Below are 22,299 nucleotides of genomic sequence, written 5' to 3'. Positions count from 1 at the left end.
AAGGGACAGTCTAGGCCAAAATAAACTTTCATGATTCAGATAGAGCATGTAATTTTAAACAATTTTCCAATTTACTTTTTGCTTTGTTCTCTTGGTATTCTTAGTTGAAAGCTTAACCTAGGAGGTTCATATGCTAATTTCTTAGACCTTGAAGGCCACCTCTTTTCAGAATACATTTTAACAGTTTTTCACCACTAGAGGGTGTTAGTTCATGTATTTCATATAGATAACACTGTGCTCGTGCACGTGAGGTTATCTGGGAGCAGGCACTGATTGACTAAACTGCAAGTCTGTCAAAAGAACTGAAATAAAGGGGCAGTTTGCAGAGGCTTAGATACAAGATAATCACAGAGGTAAAGTATTTTAATATAACTGTGTTGGTTATGCAAAACTGGGGAATGGGTAATAAAGGGATTATCTATCTTTTAAAACAATACAAATTCTGGTGAAGACTGTCCCTTTTAAACTTTCATGATTCAGTTAATGCAATATAAAGATACTCACTATCTCCCATTAAAAGGACATTAAACCCTAAATAATGTTATGTAAAACTTATTCACACCAAAGCTTACAATGAAACTACATATGCTGATGTATTCTTTTTTTTAATTATATTGTTTAAACATTGAAGGAATAATTGTAATGTTTTTTTAGTTTCCAAAAATGTATGTGATCTGTCATATTGTAACGTAGATTTCCCTATGTTTAAAAGCCTGTTGTCTCCACTGCTGAGGTTGATTGGTAGCAGTTTTGAATTAGCTAATAAAGTAACATTCTCACAGTTTTAAATTTTTCTTTAAAAATACTTAACAAGTCAACCGGCAGTAATTAGATTAAAGGTACATGAAACCCAAACATTTTCTTTCATGATTCAGATAGAGAATACAATTTTAAACAACTTTCTATTTTACTTCTATTATCTAATCTGTTTCATTCTCTTGGTATAATTTCTTCAAGGAGCAGCAATGCACTACTGGTTTCTAACTGAACACATGGGTGAGCCATATATGTGTATATGTATGCAACCACCAATCAACAGCTAGAACCTAGGTTCTCTGCTGCTCCTGATCTTGTCTAGATAAACCTTTCAGCAAATAACAAGAGAAGGAAGCAAATTAAAACATTGAAGTAAATTGGAAAGTTGTTTAAAATTGTATTCTCTATCTGAATTATGAAAGAGCACATTTTGGGTTTCATATCCCTTTAAAGGATACTTCGTACAGTTGTAAGAAGGGGGTTCAACTTAAAGTGAATGTCAACTTTCACGAATGAAAGCCCTGTTTTTAAAAATACTATTAAAAACAGGGGCACTTTTATTCATAAAAGTTTACATTGAAGCCATTGAAGTTTACATTAAAAGGTAAATACTTACCTTTTATTCCTAGCAAGCGTGGAACACCGGAGCAGCGATTCTTCCGCCCCCAGGTTATCGTCAGAAATGATGCATCCGGCTTCCTCCAATAACGGCTCCCCCAGAGCAAAGATTGCCTGAGGCCATGCCGTGGTTGGAGGAAGCCAGATTCGTCATTTCTGAAGTAACAAGAGACGTCCTGGGGGCGGAGGAATCGCAGCTCCGGTGTTCCACGCTTGTTAGGAATAAAAGGTATTTTAAAAGAACGGCTTCAATGTAAACTTTCACAAATGAAAGTGCCCCTGTTTTTTAATAGTATTTTTAAAAACAGGGCTTTCATTCTTGAAAGTTGACATTCACTTTAAAGCTAATAATTCTATCTAAGTCAGTTTTAAAAGGTTATTTATTAAATCTCTAGTAACTAGACAGCGAGTAACACAGCATCTCTGTTCCTCTTACTTCATTTAGCTTTTGTGCAAAAAAAAATAATAAAATAAAAAATCCTAAATCTCCCTCTGTACACCAACAATACTATAATATAAAGTTTTTATTAACCTCCCAAGAGCACTGTTCTTATAGAAGAGACATTATTCTGGCTAACTTCACATAATTTACTGTAATGTCAGGGATTACAAGAGAATATCATCTCGCATTTATGCCTCATGAAAATGGGATCTGGTCAGACTTGCAATTTGAGTGGTTTAGGGCATTGTTTCTCAACCCGGCCCTCAAGTATCCCCAACAGGCCAGATTTTCATTATAGCTGAACCAGTGTACAGGTGAAATAATCAGCTGAGTGAGAGCAGGTTAGTAACTATGTCAAACTAAACAGAAGTCACCGTGATAAAACTATCACTAGGCTTCTATAGGAGGCGCTTAACTCTTGCGAGAAATATATATAAAGGGTGCCGACATAAAGGTGTATGTGCTAGTATATGAAATGTGGAGGGATGTTGACTAGCAGTAGAGCAAATGACAATATTACACACCATATATACACATTCGGTATATTAAATTTCAGGTAAGTAATGCTATGATTGAGTGTCAAGAGTTGTACAGATCAATAGTGTAGGCAACCAGATCTAGAAAGTCCAGCAAGTTTCTTCAAATGTCCATCAGTACTTGAACAGGCTGCTCTCTGTCTTCACCCAACTGGATGATGTAATTCTATGATGTGAAACAAAAACAGAGGCGCCACATGTGTAGATCAATAAAACCAAAGAATCCAATAAAGGAGCAGAAAAAGGGTACTCACAAACGAGGCGGCACTCTCTTGTGCCAGTAGGGGCGGGCTGGTTTTCAACAGCAAACCAGCTGGCTGTGTGTTGATCTCCCCCAGATGAACTGGAAATCTTTGTCTCCTGGATGACAAACTTCGGCCGAAACTGCAGTGGAAGGAGGAGGAAGAGCTGGAGTGCCCTTAGGTTACTGCTATGAGGGTAGTTACACCAACACCAGACTTATGTAAAAGTATAAAATCAGTATTTTATTTGTACAAAATAAAAATACCAAACGGTATAACAAATTACAGCTGGGTGATGACAACCTATCTCCCCATAGACCATACAAAATAGCGACGCGTTTCTCGGGGAACACCCCGTTTCCTCAGGCTTGTATATTCATTGTGTACATGGGTGCCCTTTATATAGGGCTCAGTAACCTAATGTTCAAAATAAACCCTCCCCTTCCTTTGCACAGATTGACCTATCATGTCCTTCCTTTCCCAACACTCCCCATTATTGTGATGGTGTTCTATTCAATTAATTAAAATTGTATGTTACATCTACATTATCAAGTATATAACCTTATATACCCATGTGTCTATAAAGGTAATATGGTAGTGAGCGGTTAGATCGAAAATTGACAGTTTCGATCGTTCCCTGTGGATGTTGTTAGCGGAGTAAACAGGCTAACATATGTTGCGTGCCTGGCCAATGGGTTACGACCATGTTAGGGGCCTGTCATTATATGGCATTCTCATTGGTTCCGCTATATGCTGCATGTTAAAGATAATATCATCATGACGTAACGTCATGTGGTCGGGAATGTAGCAAATGGCTGATGCCGTGATTCAGACGTCAAAAAAGACGCATGATCATATGATCACTACGGCCCGAGCGTATACATCTCTCTATCTATTGTGGTTGCTAAGGGCGAAATGATTACGCCCATATCTACTTCTAACACCAATGGAATAACGTAAATTGTGATTGGTATCGTGCCATTGGTTGTTTATAAATTTGTAATATTACGATCTATATAATAGAACATCAAATAAGTGAATAAATATCGCTAATAGTGAAATTACACATCATGGGCTCATGGCTATTCAGCATAAAGTCCACAAGTCAATATAAATAATTAATAAAGTGGTTAAACTTGTGGTTTCGACGATCAGAAAGATCTCTGAATTTTCCAGTGAATGAATCAAGACATAGAAAAAGACTAGGAGTAAAACCTTTTAAAACTACAAGATACACCAAAAATATGTGGTTTTCCGTTCTGAAATCTATATGTTACCATTTAGTTTAATATATATAAATAAAGTGTCATGATGTGTGTAGGGTGACTAACTGATGGATTTCAATAAGGGACTTAGATCCGAATATATATATATATATATATATATATATATATATATAGAGGATGAAATGGGAATAGTGAATTACATTTTAAGTGAAAACCCTAATGTAGTGACATTGTTGCCCTATAAAATAAGAGTGTAGGGGTGTATAAATGGGCTGACAAAGATTGTGAATAAGTGGTGTGAATGTGTGGTAGGACCTAATGTGATGGGTTGAGGTTAGATACTAATAATGTAGAAAAGGAGAAGACATAAAATACAATGTATAAAATATGGTAGTCTAGATTCCTAATCAATATGTGATGCATTTGACCATAACTATAAATAGAATTTCTGTGGTCTAAGATTATATAATGCTTGTGGATACAAAACCTCCAACAATGGGTTGTGGAAAAGTCCAGCGAACAAAATATACATATAACCATACATATATTGAAAGTAGCAGTATCTCATATGTATATATAAACATGAATATCTACACAAATGCTTAAGAGTCTATGACCTCATTAAGGCCAGTTGGAAATAAACTATTGAATTTGTAAATCCAGTAGGTTTCCCTTTGTCTCAATTTAGAAAACCTATTGTACATATTACTTGGAGGAATTCTTTCCAATGGTGTTATTTTGAATGAACATTTACCAGGAATATAGCTGTTGCACATATGTCTATAGAAACACTATGTTTTAGCGATTTAGATTCAATATTCCTCAAATGTTAGTAACTATGGTATTACTGATAAGCTGAATATTTCACCTGTGCACTGGTTCAGCTATAATGAAAACCTGGACTGTTTGGGTTAATTAAGGACCGCGGTTGAGAAACACTGGTTTAGGGGGCTGGGCAAACTCAAAACAACAAAAGGTTGGACTGTAAGATAGTGCTACCAATTAACTCATTGTCCCTTAGAATTAGGGTGACCATATTGCCGCTTTAAAAAGGGACACACACATATAAAAAATACATGTGTCAGGGCTGATTTCAGGGCTGTTTAAAGAAATGTTTTGTATAAGAACCCTGACATATATGTATTTTTCATATGTGTCCCTTTTTAAAGCGGCAATATGGTCATCCTACTTAGAATAGATGACATGGAGTAAGACCAGGAGACAGCCGCACCATTCAATAATATACTTTATTTAGTACAAAAGCATATTTTTATTATACGTTTGTACTAAATAAAGTATATTATTGTATGGTGCGGCTGTCTCCTGGACTTACTATATGTTTTATGGGTTTGGAGTGTGGACCCTGCAGCAAGCACATTCTTTGACACTGGTGCTGAACTATTCTGCATTTTGTAATAGATGACATGGACTCGGCAGTAGATCTGTGAATCCTCAACTGACTTTTGTCTTTGGTCAACTCCATCTATTATATTTAGGCTTATTGATATGCAAAGACTTTTTTTTTCTGCTTTAAAATATTTGGTGTTGAGTGCAATACGTGTGCAAACAACTAGCATACATCTGTAATTTGGAGTACAATATGTAGCAAACATCTGAGGTATTGAATACAAGATGTTTTATTTATTTTAATCATATAGGGTTTCATTTAAACATGATCCATTTTAATATTTTGTTTAACTTTACAATTACATATGTAACTGAACTGTTTTTAACCCCTTTAATGCGCATGACAAGCTATTGCTGCTTATGCACATCACAGCCCTTTTCGTCATGCAGGGGGGTTGCTGTTAAAACGCTGTTTTGGCTGAACCCTCACACTGCAGGCTGGGCATCATTGGTGGCTGAGTGGGAGGCATTCCCAGGCTTCATTAGAGTGCATATGACATAAAGTAGCTGCAAAGGAACTGGATGAAGAGGTTATTCAAATTCCCTCAATCTCAGCTTTCTTAGCAGCTAAAAAACCTCCAAGACTCCTCATTTAAAAGAGTTTGCTCTTTCCAATGGTCTTGGAGCAGTAATATCAAGCAGATCTTTAAAAAAAAAAAAAAAAAAAAAAAAAAAAAAAAATTGGGGATTTGCTTAAGGATATGACATTATATACATTTATATTAATAATAATAATAATAATAATAAAAAAAACCAGGTGTGTCTAGAAACCCCTAATAAAGTTTTATTTTTTTAAAGTCCCTCTCTTAAAAAAAAATATACGTTTTTTTTCTGTACAGTCTGTGGTAACAGTGATCACCTTGCAAGAATAAAAAGTGCTTTTATTTCTGTAGTGCACAATGGGGCCTCTCTCTAATCTATGTTATAACCCCCAAAAGCAGAAATGTAAGCTTACGAGCTTGCCCATCTTTGGTTCAGCACCTTGGTAGCGCTTGCTTGATTGGTGGCTAAATGTAGCCTCCAATAACCAAGTGCTACTTGGTGCTGAACCAAAGATGTGCCGGCTCGTAAGCTTAAATTCTTGCTTTTTCAAATAAAGATGCCAAGAGAACGAAGAAAAATTGATAATAAAAATAAATTAGAAAGTTGCTTAAAGGGACACTGAACCCACATTTTTGCTTTTGTGATTCAGATAGAGCATTTAAATTTAAGCAACTTTCTAATTTACTCCTATTATCAATTCTTCATTCTCTTGCTTTCTTTATTTGAAAAAGAAGGCATCTAAGCTATTTTTTTGGTTCAGGACCATGGAAAGCACTTGTTTATTGGTGGGTGAATTTATCCACCAATCAGCAAGAACCACACAGTGTGTGCACCAAAAATGGGCCAGAATCTAAACTTACATTCTTGCATTTCAAATAAAGATACCAAGAGAATGAAGAAAATTTGATAATAGGAGTAAATTAGAAAGTTGCTTAAAATTGCATGCTCTATCTGAATCATGAAAGAAAAATTTTTGGTTTAGTGTCTCTTTAAAATTGCATGCTCTATCTGAATCATGAAAAAACTAAATTTGGGTTCTGTATCCTTTTTAAATAATATAACCAGTTATATTTGAGCCCATATACAATAGCTTAAATTGCTAATAGAGAATTATACCATGACATCACCGAATACCAACAAAATGCAACCATATAAAAAAAAAATATTACACTATAGCCACTGTGCATGGGAAAAGGAAAAACAATTCTCCACATTGATTATCTCAACAGATTAAAAAAAAGTCTTTTATAGTGTTGGAATTCAAGCTGGGAGATCTCAACACTCAATATTACCAAATACTAAAAAAAATACTCATCTTGCACATGTCCATTTATTTTAGTGCAGTTTTATTACACATTAAAACATTTCACTAAAAAATAAACACCTTGTTTGCTTCATTTGTTTTTTAATAGTCTCCACCAACCACTTGCTTTATTTGGGGGCGCTAATCTGAGCTGTCTTCCTTGAGAAGACAAGGCTATCCCTTGTTCATGTTAACATCAAACCAATGTAATTTTATACTAATCTGCTGATGCTAAATAGGGAAAGATATGTAGCAGGATCAGCCTCGAACATTTTGCTGAATGCATTTTCAATTTGAGGATTTCAAAGCTAAATGACATAGGGGGCAAAATAAAGTATATTGAAAGTTGACTTACTATACATAACTAAACATTTGAAATTAAAATCACTGTGTTGTACTGTCCCTTTATATATATATATATATATATATATATATATATATATATATATATATATATATATATATATATATATATATATATATATATATATATATATATATATATATATATCTTGTTAAGTGTGTTCAGTCCACGGGTCATCCATTACTTATGGGATATATTCTCCTCCCCAACAGGAAGTTGCAAGAGGATCACCCAAGCAGAGCTGCTATATAGCTCCTCCCCTCACATGTCATATCCAGTCATTCTCTTGCAACCCTCAACAAAGAAGGAGGTCGCTGGAGGAGTTGGAGTTTTTACTTAATTATTCTTCAATCAAAAGTTTGTTATTTTAAATGGCACCGGAGTGTGCTGTTTTTTTCTATCTCAGGCAGTATTTGGAAGAAGAAACTGCTTGCGTTTTCTATGATCTTAGCAGGCGTAACTAAGATCCACTGGCTGTTCTCGACATTCTGAGGAGTGGGGTAACTTCAGAACATGGGAATAGCATGCAGGGTCCACCGCAAATGAGGTATGTGCAGTACAATATTTTCTGGGAATGGAATTGACTAAGAAAATACTGCTGTTACCCGTATGATGTAAGTACAGCCTTAAATGCAGTAGTAGTGACTGGTATCAGGCTGATAAATGTATGCACAATAGAGTTATTTTCTAGGGACTAGAATTTGACTGTGAAAATACTGTTAATACTGAAATAATGCTTAAGCCTTATCTGCAGTGGTAGCGACTGGTTGCAGGCTTAGTAATAACTTTGCATGACATTTAAAGAAGTTTATTTTCAAAACGTTTACTGGCATGTTATTCGTTTTGTGAGGTACTTTGGTGATAAATCCTTTGGGCATAAATTATTTTCCACATGGCTAACATATATTTCTGCATAGAAACCATTATATCAGGTCTCCCACTGTTGTAAATGAGCAGGAGGGGCCTCTTTTTAGCGCCTTGTTGCGCAGTTAAAATTCTAGCACAGTCTTCCTTCTTCTTCCTCCTTGATCCAGGATGTCTCCAGAGAGCTCAGGGGTCTTCAAAATTCATTTTTTGAGGGAGGTAATCAGTCACAGCAGACCTGTGACAGTGTGTTAGACTGTGATAAAAACGTTTTATATTAATTTGATATCCGTTTTTTTGGGTACTGAGGGGTTAATCATCCGGTTGCTAATGGGTGCAATCCTCTGCTAATTAATACATTTAAAGAATTGTTGACTATAACTGAATTATTCTTTTAGTTACTCAACTGTGTTTTTTTAAAAGCGCTGCAGCGTTTTTTATATTGCTTGCAAACTTATTGAAAGTATTTTCCAAGCTTGCTTTCTTCATTGCTAGTCTGTTTTAACATGTCTGATAGAGGAATCTGCTTGTTCATTATGTTTAAAAGCCGTTGTGGAGCCCAATAGAAATATGTGTACCAATTGTATTGATGTTACTTTGAAAAATCAATCTGTACCCCTTAAAAAATTATCACCAGACAACGAGGGGACAGTTATGCCGTCTAACTCTCCTCACGTGTCAGTACCTTCGTCTCCCGCTCGGGAGGTGCGTGAGATTGAGGCGCCAAGTACATCAAGGCCCTTACAAATCACTTTACATGATATGGCTAATGTTACGAAAGAAGTGTTATACAATATGCCAGAGTTAAGAGGCAAGCGCGACAGTTCTGGGTTAAGGACAGAGCGCGCCGATGACACGAGAGCCATGTCTGATACTGCGTCACAATTTGCAGAACATGAGGACGGAGAGCTTCAATCTGTGGGTGACGGTTCTGATTCGGGGAGACCGGATTCAGAAATTTTAAATTTAAGCTTGAGAACCTCCGCGTGTTGCTAGGGGAGGTGTTAGCGGCTCTGAATGATTGTGACACGGTGGCAATCCCAGAGAAATTATGTAGGCTGGATAAATACTACGCGGTGCCGGTGTGTACTGACGTTTTTCCTATACCAAAGAGGCTTACAGAGATTATTAGTAAGGAGTGGGATAGACCCGGTGTGCCTTTTTCCCCTCCTCCGATATTTAGAAAAATGTTCCCTATAGACGCCACCACAGGAGACTTATGGCAGACGGTCCCTAAGGTGGAGGGAGCAGTTTCTACTTTAGCCAAGCGTACCACTATCCCGGTGGAGGATAGCTGTGCTTTCTCAGATCCAATGGATAAAAAATTAGAGGGTTACCTTAAGAAAATGTTTGTTCAACAAGGTTTTATTTTACAGCCTCTTGCATGCATTGCGCCTGTCACTGCTGCAGCGGCATTCTGGTTTGAGTCTCTGGAAGAGGCGATTCGCACAGCACCATTGGATGAGTCTCTGAGCAAGATTAGAACCCTTAAGATGGCTAATGCGTTTGTTTCGGATGCCGTAGTGCATTTAACCAAACTTACGGCTAAAAATTCCGGATTCGCCATACAGGCGCGCAGAGCGCTTTGGCTTAAATCCTGGTCGGCAGATGTAACTTCTAAGTCTAAATTGCTAAACATTCCTTTCAAAGGGCAGACCTTATTCGGGCCCGGCTTGAAGGAAATTATTGCTGACATTACTGGAGGTAAGGGCCACACCCTTCCTCAGGACAGGGCCAAATCAAAGGCCAAACAGTCTAATTTTCGTGCCTTTCGTAATTTCAAGGCAGGAGCAGCATCAACTTCCTCCGCTCCAAAACAGGAAGGAACTACTGTTCGTTACAGACAGGGTTGGAAAAGCAACCAGTCATGGAACAAGGGCAAGCAGGCCAGAAGGCATGAAGTCAGGGCCCCCTTTCCGGAGACGGATCTAGTGGGGGGCAGACTCTCTCTCTTCGCCCAGGCTTGGGCAAGAGATGTACAGGATCCCTGGACGCTGGAGATTATATCTCAGGGATACCTTCTGGATTTCAAGACTTCTCCTCCACAAGGGAGGTTTCATCTGTCAAGGTTATCAACAAACCTAGTAAAGAAAGGGGCATTTCTACAATGTGTACAAGACCTCTTAGTGATGGGAGTGATCCACCCAGTTCCACGGACGGAACAGGGGCAAGGGTTTTATTCAAATCTGTTTGTGGTTCCCAAGAAAGAGGGAACGTTCAGACCAATCTTAGATTTAAAAATCTTAAACAAATTCCTAAGGGTTCCATCGTTCAAGATGGAAACCATTCGAACCATCCTACCCATGATCCAAGAGGGTCAATATATGACCACAGTGGATTTAAAGGATGCCTACCTTCACATACCGATTCACAAAGATCATTATCGGTACCCAAGGTTTGCCTTTCTAGACAGGCATTACCAGTTTGTAGAGCTTCCCTTCGGGTTGGCTACGGCCCCGAGAATTTTTACAAAGGTTCTGGGCTCTCTTCTGGCGGTACTAAGACCACGAGGCATAGCGGTGGCTCCGTACCTAGACGACATTCTGATTCAAGCGTCAAGTTTTCAAAATGCAAAGTCTCATACAGAGATAGTTCTAGCATTTCTGAGGTCGCATGGGTAGAAAGTGAACGTGGAAAAGAGTTCTCTGTTACCACTCACAAGGGTCCCTTTTCTAGGGACTCTTATAGATTCTGTAGAGATGAAGATTTACCTGACGGAGTCCAGGCTATCAAAATTTCTCAATGCTTGCCGTGTCCTTCACTCCATTCCAAGCCCATTGGTAGCTCAGTGCATGGAAGTGATCGGCTTAATGGTCGCGGCGATGGACATAGTGCCATTTGCGCGCCTACATCTCAGACCGCTGCAACTATGCATGCTAAGTCAATGGAACGGGGATTACTCAGATCTGTCCCCTTTGCTAAATCTGGACCAGGAGACCAGAGATTCTCTTCTCTGGTGGTTATCACGGGTTCATCTGTCCAAAGGAATGTCCTTTCGCAGACCAGATTGGACGATTGTAACAACAGATGCCAGCCTACTAGGCTGGGGAGCAGTCTGGAACTCCCTGAAGGCTCAGGGATCGTGGACTCAGGAGGAGAAACTCCTCCCAATAAACATTCTAGAATTAAGGGCAATATTCAATGCTCTTCTAGCTTGGCCTCAGTTGGCAACACTGAGGTTCATCAGATTTCAGTCGGACAACATCACGACTGTGGCTTACATCAATCATCAAGGGGGAACCAGGAGTTCCCTAGCGATGTTGGAAGTCTCGAAGATAATTCGCTGGGCAGAGTCTCACTCTTGCCACCTGTCAGCGATCTACATCCCAGGCGTGGAGAACTGGGAGGCGGATTTTTTAAGTCGCCAGACTTTTCATCCGGGGGAGTGGGAACTTCACCCGGAGGTATTTGCCCAACTGATTCTTCGTTGGGGCAAACCGGATCTGGATCTCATGGCATCTCGCCAGAACGCCAAGCTTCCTTGTTACGGATCCAGGTCCAGGGACCCGGGAGCGGTGCTGGTAGATGCACTAGCAGCCCCTTGGGTTTTCAACATAGCTTATGTGTTTCCACCTTTTCCATTGCTTCCTCGTCTGATTGCCAGGATCAAACAGGAGAGAGCATCGGTGATTCTGATAGCGCCTGCGTGGCCACGCAGGACCTGGTATGCAGACCTAGTGGACATGTCGTCCTGTCCACCGTGGTCTCTACCCCTGAGGCAGGACCTTCTAATTCAGGGTCCTTTCAACCATCCAAAACTAATTTCTCTGAGGCTGACTGCTTGGAAATTGAACGCTTGATTCTATCAAAGCGTGGGTTTTCGGATTCGGTTATTGATACATTAATACAGGCTCGGAAACCTATTACCAGAAAAATTTACCACAAGATATGGCGTAAATATTTATATTGGTGTGAATCCAAGAGTTACTCATGGAGTAAGGTTAGGATTCCTAGGATATTGTCTTTTCTACAAGAGGGTTTAGAAAAGGGCTTATCCGCTAGTTCACTAAAGGGACAGATTTCTGCTCTGTCTATTCTTTTACACAAGCGTCTGGCAGAGAATCCAGACGTCCAGGCTTTTTGTCAGGCTTTGGCTAGGATTAAGCCTGTGTTTAAAACTGTTGCTCCTCCGTGGAGCTTAAACTTGATTCTTAAAGTTCTCCAGGGTGTTCCGTTTGAACCCCTTCATTCCATTGATATTAAGCTTTTATCTTGGAAAGTTCTGTTTTTGATGGCTATTTCCTCGGCTCGTAGAGTCTCTGAGTTATCTGCCTTACATTGTGATTCTCCTTATCTGATCTTTCATTCAGACAAGGTAGTCCTGCGTACTAAACCTGGGTTTTTACCTAAGGTTGTTTCTAACAAGAATATCAATCAAGAGATTGTTGTTCCATCCTTATGTCCTAATCCTTCTTCAAAGAAGGAACGTCTTTTGCATAATCTAGATGTGGTCTGTGCTCTGAAGTTCTACTTACAGGCAACTAAAGATTTTCGACAAACTTCTTCTCTGTTTGTCGTTTACTCTGGACAGAGGAGAGGTCAAAAGGCTTCGGCTACCTCTCTCTCTTTTTGGCTTCGTAGCATAATACGCTTAGCCTATGAGACTGCTGGACAGCAGCCTCCTGAAAGAATTACAGCTCATTCCACTAGAGCTGTGGCTTCCACCTGGGCCTTTAAGAATGAGGCCTCTGTTGAACAGATTTGCAAGGCTGCAACTTGGTCTTCACTTCATACCTTTTCCAAATTTTACAAATTTTACAAATTTGACACTTTTGCTTCTTCGGAGGCTGTTTTTGGGAGAAAGATTCTACAGGCAGTGGTTCCTTCTGTTTAATGTTCCTGCCTTGTCCCTCCCATCATCCGTGTACTTTAGCTTTGGTATTGGTATCCCATAAGTAATGGATGACCCGTGGACTGAACACACTTAACAAGAGAAAACATAATTTATGCTTACCTGATAAATTTATTTCTCTTGTAGTGTGTTCAGTCCATGGCCCGCCCTGTCTATTTGAGGCAGGTTCTAAATTTTAAATTATAACTCCAGTCACCACTGCTCCCTATAGTTTCTCCTTTCTCGTCTTGTTTCGGTCGAATGACTGGATATGACATGTGAGGGGAGGAGCTATATAGCAGCTCTGCTTGGGTTATCCTCTTGCAACTTCCTGTTGGGAAGGAGAATATATCCCATAAGTAATGGATGACCCGTGGACTGAACACACTACAAGAGAAATAAATTTATCAGGTAAGCATAAATTATGTTATATATATATATATATATATATATATATATATATATATATATATATATATATATATATATATATATATATATATATATATATATATATATATATATATATATATATATATATATATATATATATATATATATATATATATATATATATGTGTATATATATATATGTATATATATATATATATATGTGTGTGTGTATATATATATATATATATATATATATATGTGTGTGTGTATGTATATATATATATATATATATTCCAAAAGAAATGGTCGCACTCTCAGGTCTTTTAGTGAAAAATCGTGGTAAATTTTAATGAAACGTTTTCGGGGTATTCTTCCCCATCATCAGCATAAACATACAGTGCATCAAACAAACTTAAATAGAAGCCTATTGCTCGTTAAACATAAATCAAAAATACCTGTGTGTGAAGATTTCTCAGTGTGGTGGCGCCAAACAGTGTGTGTGTGGACCGCATGTTTGCGTTCCACTATGTGAACCGGAAGTGTTAAGTGCAGTATTGTATCCGGTATCCTCATTTCTATACAAAGCTTATAATGTTATAATATCGATACAAACTTACTGTGTTAATAAATTACGTTACTAAAGTATGTAATAGTGTTTCAAACTCTGTGCCATTATTAACAGTGTAACTTATTCTACGTATTGTTACAATTGCGTGAATTTATTTAGCCGGTGCCTCCTGCACTGCTCATAGGCTCATATATATGTATGTGCATTGTTCCCTATTGTCTAAATTACATCTCCCTTACTGGAGTGCTACTATTGTTCGTTATGATGATCTCCGTGACAGGTTCTATAGAGTTCACTGTCATCTTCTAGTTGTCATAGGAACCATTTGTTCTGCCGGTTCTACTTGGGCGGATGGATCTATTGGTTTACCTAGTTCAGATTTACCACTATTCTATGGCCAGTATGCATTACCTTCATGTCTCACTATTAACATGATTTTTTGGACTTCATTCATTTACATATCACTTGTACTTGTCCTGGAATGTGCTTGTTAGAGGGGCTAAAAGTATTCTCTGGCACTTATTGTATGTAGTATATGTATATCATCTTAAGTATCGTATATGTTTTCCTAGGCTGTCTTTGTAGATTATGTGATTGATCCCCTCCTATGGACCTAGATACCAGTAAAGGAAAATAAAATCATCTAACCATTTAGCATGGGTAAAAATACAAAATTATTAGTAAAAAATAAGAAATATATAGAAAGTAAAAATAAGAAATAGCAACCTAACTGCTGTTGCTACATTACACACTTAGCTCTAGTAATGTATAATTGGTATTGATTTTGTTCTAAATTATATCTATCTCTCTTGTGCCTGTATACACATTACATATATTATATACATCTTAGCTCTCTTAATATGTATTAGAGAAAGCTATTGTTGCCCTGTTAGTCCATATAGTTACTCCGTGTCAAATTTCTATATAGTGATGTCCATCCTTAATTGAATCTTTGAGTTCATCGTAGTTGGACAGTCCTAGTGCAGTGTCCCTATTTTTTGGTGTTGGCACAAACTGACCCTTGGGCGTATGGGATGTCATCCTCAATTGGATGGTTGATGTCATCTCTGTCATGGTTATATATCCATGGTTCCTAGACCTGTGTCTTTTCTGATGTTCCTGTCGGTTATTCTCTGCACGTTAAGATTGTCGCCTTAGATTGGTGCAGATGTATCATCTCTGTATGGTTGCCATGGATTTAAAGGAAGCTCCGTATTTTAAGTCTGCATGAGAACTTGTTGGCAATTGGCATTAATATACCGAGTGATGTTGCATTGGAGGAATCATTACCATGACTCCCCCAACGCCAGGTAGTGCACCCTGCGCTGAATGGTCTACCCCCCAAGAGGCCTGACCCTCAGTGCATTGTCACATATTACTCAAGGTGTAATTGCCATGCCCCAGTATGTGTCTCGGCTTAAATGAGCGCTTTAAAATCCGGAGGTGAGTTTAACCCTCCTGGGGCTACCGTGCCCAATCTATATATCCATTCAGCTTCTCTTCTAAGCAGGGCCTTATTTCTGTCACCACCCCTATCAAGGGGGGGGATATGATCAATCAGGATATATCTGATAGTGGACACCTGGTGTCTCATGTCGGCACAGTGTCTGGCCACCGGTTGGTCCGATCCTCCTTGTTCTAATGCCAGCCGTATTGCCCGTCTGTGGTTAGACATCCTATCGCGGAGTGTTCCGCTCGTCTTGCCCACGTAGAACCGGGCACATGGACAGAATAATAGGTAAACTACAAATGTTGTAGTGCAGGATATTGAGTGCTTGATCTTGAATACTTTATTCGTGTGAGGATGGTGAAAGTTTTTAGTTGTTATGAGACCATTACATGTTGTGCACCCTAGGCACCTGTATGAACCTTTGATGTTAGTATGGGCAGTATCCATGTAACTTGATTTAGGGTCTGTGCGTACCAAGCTGTCCTTAAGGTTAGTTCCCCTCCGGTATGCTACCATTGGTGTCAGGTTGTGCGTGAAGGTCAATTTAGGGTCAGACTGCACTATTGGCCAGTGTTCTCTTAGTATGTTACCAGCTTGTGTGGTGTTAGGTGAAAACGTTGTTGCCATTATCAATTTGTTCAGCTTTTTTATATATATATATATATATATATATATGTGTGTATATATATATATATATATATATATATATATATATATATATATATATATATATATATATATATATATATATATACATGTTGAAATTCCCTTTTTTTCAGGTCAAAAATAAATTGACTGCACTGTCACTTGACTTTACTGCTTGTTTTAGTCAAGAGAATAACATCCTTTGTGTTGACGATTGCTGCAATGCATAACCTACTACCGGCGAATTTGGAAACATTCAGGATATAGGAAATGGGAGCTACATTTACCAAATAATGTTTTAATGTATATTAGAATCTATAAAAGGGGCAGTAAAGTCAAAATGAAACTTTCACGATTCAGATTTAACATGCAATTTTTAATTGCTTTCCATTTTACTTCTATTATCTAATTTGCTTTGTTCGGAGCAGCAGTGAACTGCTGATTGGTGGTTGCACCTATACATCTCTTGTCATTGGCTTACTGGATGTGATCAGCTAGCTCCCAGAAGTGTGTTGATACTCCCTCATCAAAGGATACAAAGAAAATGAAGCAAATTTGATAATAGTTGAAAGTAAATTGGAAAGTTGTTTGCTCTATCTTCATCATTGCAGAAAAATATGGGGTTTCATGTCCCTTTTTAAACTATGCAATTTTATTCAAAATATTCAACCTTTTTTAATGCTTTTTATTTTTATTTTGCAGATGAGAAAAAGAAAACAAAAACCATAGACAGTGAGCTCAATCCAGTATGGAACCAGGTAATATATATCCACTTGTGTAGTGCTTGCTTTAGTTACATTAAGTAGAATTGCATAATCAATACATTCATTGTAAACTACAATTCAATAACATGTACTTTAAATGTCAAATGAGCAATAGATTTTTCTACTGACAAATTTTCAAATGTCCCTTTGATTTCCCTGTCTCCTGTGTCATATGACAGCCATTACACAATTATAGACTTGTGTATACTGTGAACTCTTGCACATACTGTACATTGTAGTTGCTGGTGCCTCAGAATGTATGCATTTAAAATATTGTGCACATTTTGATAATGGAAGTCAATTTTAAATGTATTTATTTATTTTTTATTTCACGCTGTATCAAATTTTGTCTTTCCTATCCCTTTAAATATGGCACAGACACTGTCATTTATAAACTGACAGTGGGGAGAAAATAATTAAAGAATATAAAATGAAGCAAAAAAATATGTGAATTCTCTAACTAGAACCACTGTCCAGATTTCATGACTGCCTGGGGGGTATTTTGATTGTGATTGGCAGATATATTAGACTGCTGCTATTAGCCACTAGGAAAACAGGACCCCTGCCCTTAGAATATACCATGTACCTGCTGTATAAAAAATGCCATAATATTCATTGTGTGGCTGAATTGCCAACACCAAACTCAACTCCTCAACATTTAAGCACCTGTAGGTTCCCATGCTGTACTATACCACTTACCCTAGCTGGGCATGGTTGTATCTATTGGATACCTGCTTTCATCAGCAACACAAATAAGTGTGTGCACATAATAGCTATAAATAACTTGCACCCATTTTTAGATGTAACAAATAAAGACTTTTGTGTATCTTTATCTATTATGGAAAAGGAATAACTGTTACAAAAAAAAAACAGAGTAACATTTTTTTCACTATCAAATAAACTCTGTTTTTATTATGCTATTTTTTTGTCATGTTACATTTAATGCATTTAATTGTGTTACATTTAAATGTATTTCCATTTCTTAATATAACCCATCAATGTTAAAGGGATATGAAACTCAAAAAATGTATTTTGTGATTCAGACAGAGCAGACCATTTTTAAAAAAGTTTCCAATATACTCCTATTATTAAATCTGCTTTGAAGAGATACCTAGGTAGGCATCTGGAACACTATATGTGCTCTTGCAAAGGGATAACATTCTTGAAAAACTGTTGCCATATAGTGCTCCTAAGCTTATCTCCCTGCTTTTCAACAAGATACAAATAGAACAAAGAAAGATTGATAATAAAATTAAATGAGAAAGTTGTTTAAAATGGTATGTTCTATCTGAATCATTGGGAAAAAAATATTTGGGTTTAATATCCATTTAAGAAATAACCAAGAAAAAATGGAGAGAGAAGGATTGAAATGGAGGAAAAAAATGTAACTCCTTCAATGCCATAGGGGAATGCAATGCTTATTCATGGATTACAGCTCTCTGTCAGCTAAGGGGTTAAAAGCTTGTATGTCCTACAAGTCTGAGTGATCATGAGACCTAATATTAAAATCTAATTTAGTGTTCATGACACGGGGTAGACATTATAAGGCGCCTTTTGACAGATGTTGGCTTTTATTTTTTTTTATTTTTGTTTTTACATTTGAGTACTGTTTACTTTCTACAGCTTTTTACTTTTTTTGTCTTTAGTTGCTTGAATTTGACTTGAGAGGGATACCCTTGGACTTTTCTTCATCGCTAGAAGTCATTGTTAAGGACTTTGAAACCATTGGAAAAGACAAGTATGTGTTTTTTTTATTTTAATTTACCACAATGCAAAAAAGTCACCATTTATATGTCTGTATAAATGTTATGTCCCAAATAATAGCGTCTAAAGTAAATTCAATTACAATGAATTTGTAGCAATTAATAAAAAAAATATTGTAATATATGACAGGACCCTCTTCCGAACTAATATTTAATGGTGTAAAGAGAAGTTGCCTGGTGTGGGTTAAATGAAAAGTTTGGGGCGGGGGTATATTTAATATACTGAGGTTGTAATAATTTTTGCATAATATGGCAGCAACTAGTTATTTAAAGCAGTGATTTTCAACCTTTTTTTGCCGTGGCACACTTTTTTACATAAAAAAATCCTGTGGCACACCACCATCCCAAAATTTTACAAAATCACACATTGTAGCCTAATACAGTGTGTGTATATATATATATATATATATATATACACACACACACACACACATACTGTATGTATTGTGCTGTGATGTCATGCCTCCTACAAACTATACGTGACATATTGACATTCATTCACAAACAATCATAATGATTGTCTGTGAATGAATGTAAATATGCCATAGTTGTAAATGATGTCTGCCTGATGAGCCTGTCACATACCTCCCAATATTTCAAAATTTGAAAGAGGGACACCCCTGCATTGGGAGTAAAAAACAAGCAAAATTTAAAAAATATGTCACACTGTTATCAGTCTGCCATGGCACACCTGAGGATCTCTCACGGCACACTAGTGTGCCACGGCACACTGGTTGAAAAACACTGATTTAAAGGACCAGTAAACACAGTAGATTTGCATAATCAACAAATGCAAGATAAAAAGACAATGCAATAGCACTTAGTCTGAACTTCAAATGAGTAATAGATTTTTTTTTCTGACAATTTTAAAAGTTATGTCTTTTCCCACTCCCCCTGTACCATGTGACAGCCATCAGCCATTCACAAATGCATACACATACCATGTGACAGCCATCAGCCATTCACAAATGCATACACGCTTATTCTTGTACATGCTCAGTAGGAGCTGGTGACTCAAAAAGTTTAAATATAAAAAGACTGTGCACATTTTGTTAATGGAAGTAAATTGGAAAGTTGTTTAAAATGGCATGCTCTATCTCAATAATGAAAGGTTAATTTTGATTGAGTGTCCCTTTAAATCATTGAATCTCTTTCTGCTAGTGATTCAGTACCTACCCACCAGTGACATATAAAAGGAGAAGTTGCATATAAGTTAAGCTATAAACATTAAATATTTTACAAAAATAAAATGTTGGAAACTTTTTACTTAAAATAGATTTACGGCTTTGTGGTTTTACATTGCTCAAGTGATGATGAGTCTGGCAGGTTGAGTCAAATGTTGAGTAAGTGACTGAATACCACTTGATGATGGTTAATCAGCCATAGATTCACTATCTTAAGACCTTTTTGTACATGTTTGTGCATAATGTGACAACTGGTGTATTATAGTAAATAATGTAATAACCTCTCAGTCCTGTAGTCCACTATATGTGCCTCATCCGATTCATCTGAAATGTGTGTCCTGTGAAAATATTTTACTGGGTCTTGATATGTATATAAAAGTGCAAAATAAGAAAAAAATCTTATTTGTTAGTTTTATGCAATAATAAAGGTCACTGGGTTTTGATATTCGTAGTAAATAGAAAAGTCCCTTAAAATTGCATTCTCTTTCTAAACCAGTGTATTTCAACTCCAGTTCTCAGGGCACACCAACAGGCCAGATTTTTATGTTATCTGACCTAGAGCGCAAGGTGCAATTAGCTGTTAGGGTGAGAGCAGGATAGTAACCATGGCTACTGGGTCAGCTGAATATTTCACCCGTGCTCTAGTTAAAATACCATGAAAATCTGGTGTGTTGTGCTATAAGAATGCGAGTGGAAGAATGCTGGTGTAAACCATGAAAGTTTATTTTTGACCTTCATGTCCGTTTTTAAAACCAATTCACATTGGCAGCTGAGGGTGTAATGACAGATCTGTTGCAGATAACTTGCCTTAGCTTTAAAGTTTATGGAAGTAATGCGTCATATCCAGTTCTGAAAGCATAATATGCCTGTCTTTACTTTTTCACTAAATATCATATTTCATTTTTGCGTACAAAATGTCTTTGCATAAGAAGCAAATTTACAAGTCCAGCAACATGTGACCGCCTGTATTTATGCTTATGGGGAAAGTCTACTTGAAAATGTTTGTTGTTTAAAAAGATAATCCCTTTATTAGCCCATGATTAAGCTCTAATACAACAAGAATTGCGGAGTGCAAGGATTTTCTTTACTTGGAAATCCCTTTATTAACCATTCCACATTTTTGCATAACCAACACGGATATATTAAACTTTTTACCTCTGCAATTACCTTGTATCTAAGCCTCTGCAGACTGCCCCCCCCCCCATTATATAATTTCTTTTGACTGACTTGCATTTTAGCTAATCATTGCTCACTCATAAATAACTCCATGGGAGTGAGCACAATGTTATCTATATGACACACATGAACTAGCACTGTCTAATTGTGAATAACTGTCAAAATGCACTGAAATATGAGGAGACCTTCAATGGTTTAGAAATCAGTTTGAGCCTACCTAGCTTTAGCTTTGAACAAAGAATATCAAAAGAACAAAGCAAATTTAATGATAAAAGTAAAAATGGAAAGTTGTTTAAAATTGCATACCCTATCTAAATCATGAAAGTATAATTTTAACTTGACTGTTCTTTTAAAATGTTTTCTAATGTGTAGTAACTGTTTTTTTAAATATACTTTTATTATTTATTTTGCCCCCTTTTCCTGTAAATTAACCCTTTTCGTGGGTTTTCCTCTTCTGAAAATTACACGCCTGACTACAAGCCTAATCTTGCTGCATCTGTCCAAATGGCCTTAACTGAGGTGATTAGTTAAAGGGACACTAAACCCAAACATTTTCTTTCATGATTTAAGAAGAGAATACAATTTTAAATAACATTCCAGTTTACTTCTATTATCTAATTTGCTTTATTCTTTAGATAACCTTTTTTTGAAGAAATAGCAATGCACATGGGTGAGCCAATCACATGAGGCATCTACCAATCGGCAGCTACTGAGCATATCTAGATATGCTTTTCAGCAAAGAATATCAAGAACATTAAGCAAATTAGATAATAGAAGTAAATTGGAAAGTTGTTTACAATTGCATGCTCTTTCTAAATCATGAAAGAAAAACTGTGGGTTTCATGTCCCTTTAAGATAATGCAAAAAAAAGTACTAACAAAATGACCATGGTCAGCCTTGTATACTATAGTAACAAGTCGGGGAGAGTTTGTAGCAAGTAAGATGTTGATGTATTCTGAAATTTTCAAACTCAACTCTCCGTTCTTTAAATGCAAAACATTTGTAATGTAATGGCAAAGTGTTTGCTATCATTTTAAGTAAGCAAAAACAAACAAATATTTGGGCTTTACATGGCTTTACAGAAGATTTAACTTTAATATTTTAAAGCAAAGATGGTAAATGAATCTGGACAAAAAACAAAAACGGACTAAATGCATTATATTGTAGCAGTGGAGGCAACACATTAAAGTTAATGCATCACTTATTTGTTTCTTTATAAGACCA

At 37.0% G+C, this 22,299-nt stretch overlaps 1 protein-coding gene across 2 annotated transcripts in view; it reads left to right on the top strand.

The window, feature by feature from the left end:
* MYOF (myoferlin) overlaps window positions 1-22,299 on the top strand; it is a 313,269-nt gene that overhangs the window by 46,711 nt on the left and 244,259 nt on the right. For both annotated transcript variants that reach the window (XM_053692421.1, XM_053692420.1), the window contains exons 2-3: window positions 16,891-16,946; window positions 18,599-18,690. In XM_053692421.1, the coding sequence (XP_053548396.1) occupies window positions 16,891-16,946; window positions 18,599-18,690 (148 nt within the window). The remainder of the gene's footprint in view (window positions 1-16,890; window positions 16,947-18,598; window positions 18,691-22,299) is intronic.

Source organism: Bombina bombina, chromosome 9 (genome assembly GCF_027579735.1).
Source record: "Bombina bombina isolate aBomBom1 chromosome 9, aBomBom1.pri, whole genome shotgun sequence".
NCBI classification, from domain to species: Eukaryota; Metazoa; Chordata; class Amphibia; order Anura; family Bombinatoridae; genus Bombina; species Bombina bombina.
Note: the sequence above shows the minus strand (reverse complement) of the source record. Positions and strands in the feature narration are given on the sequence as shown.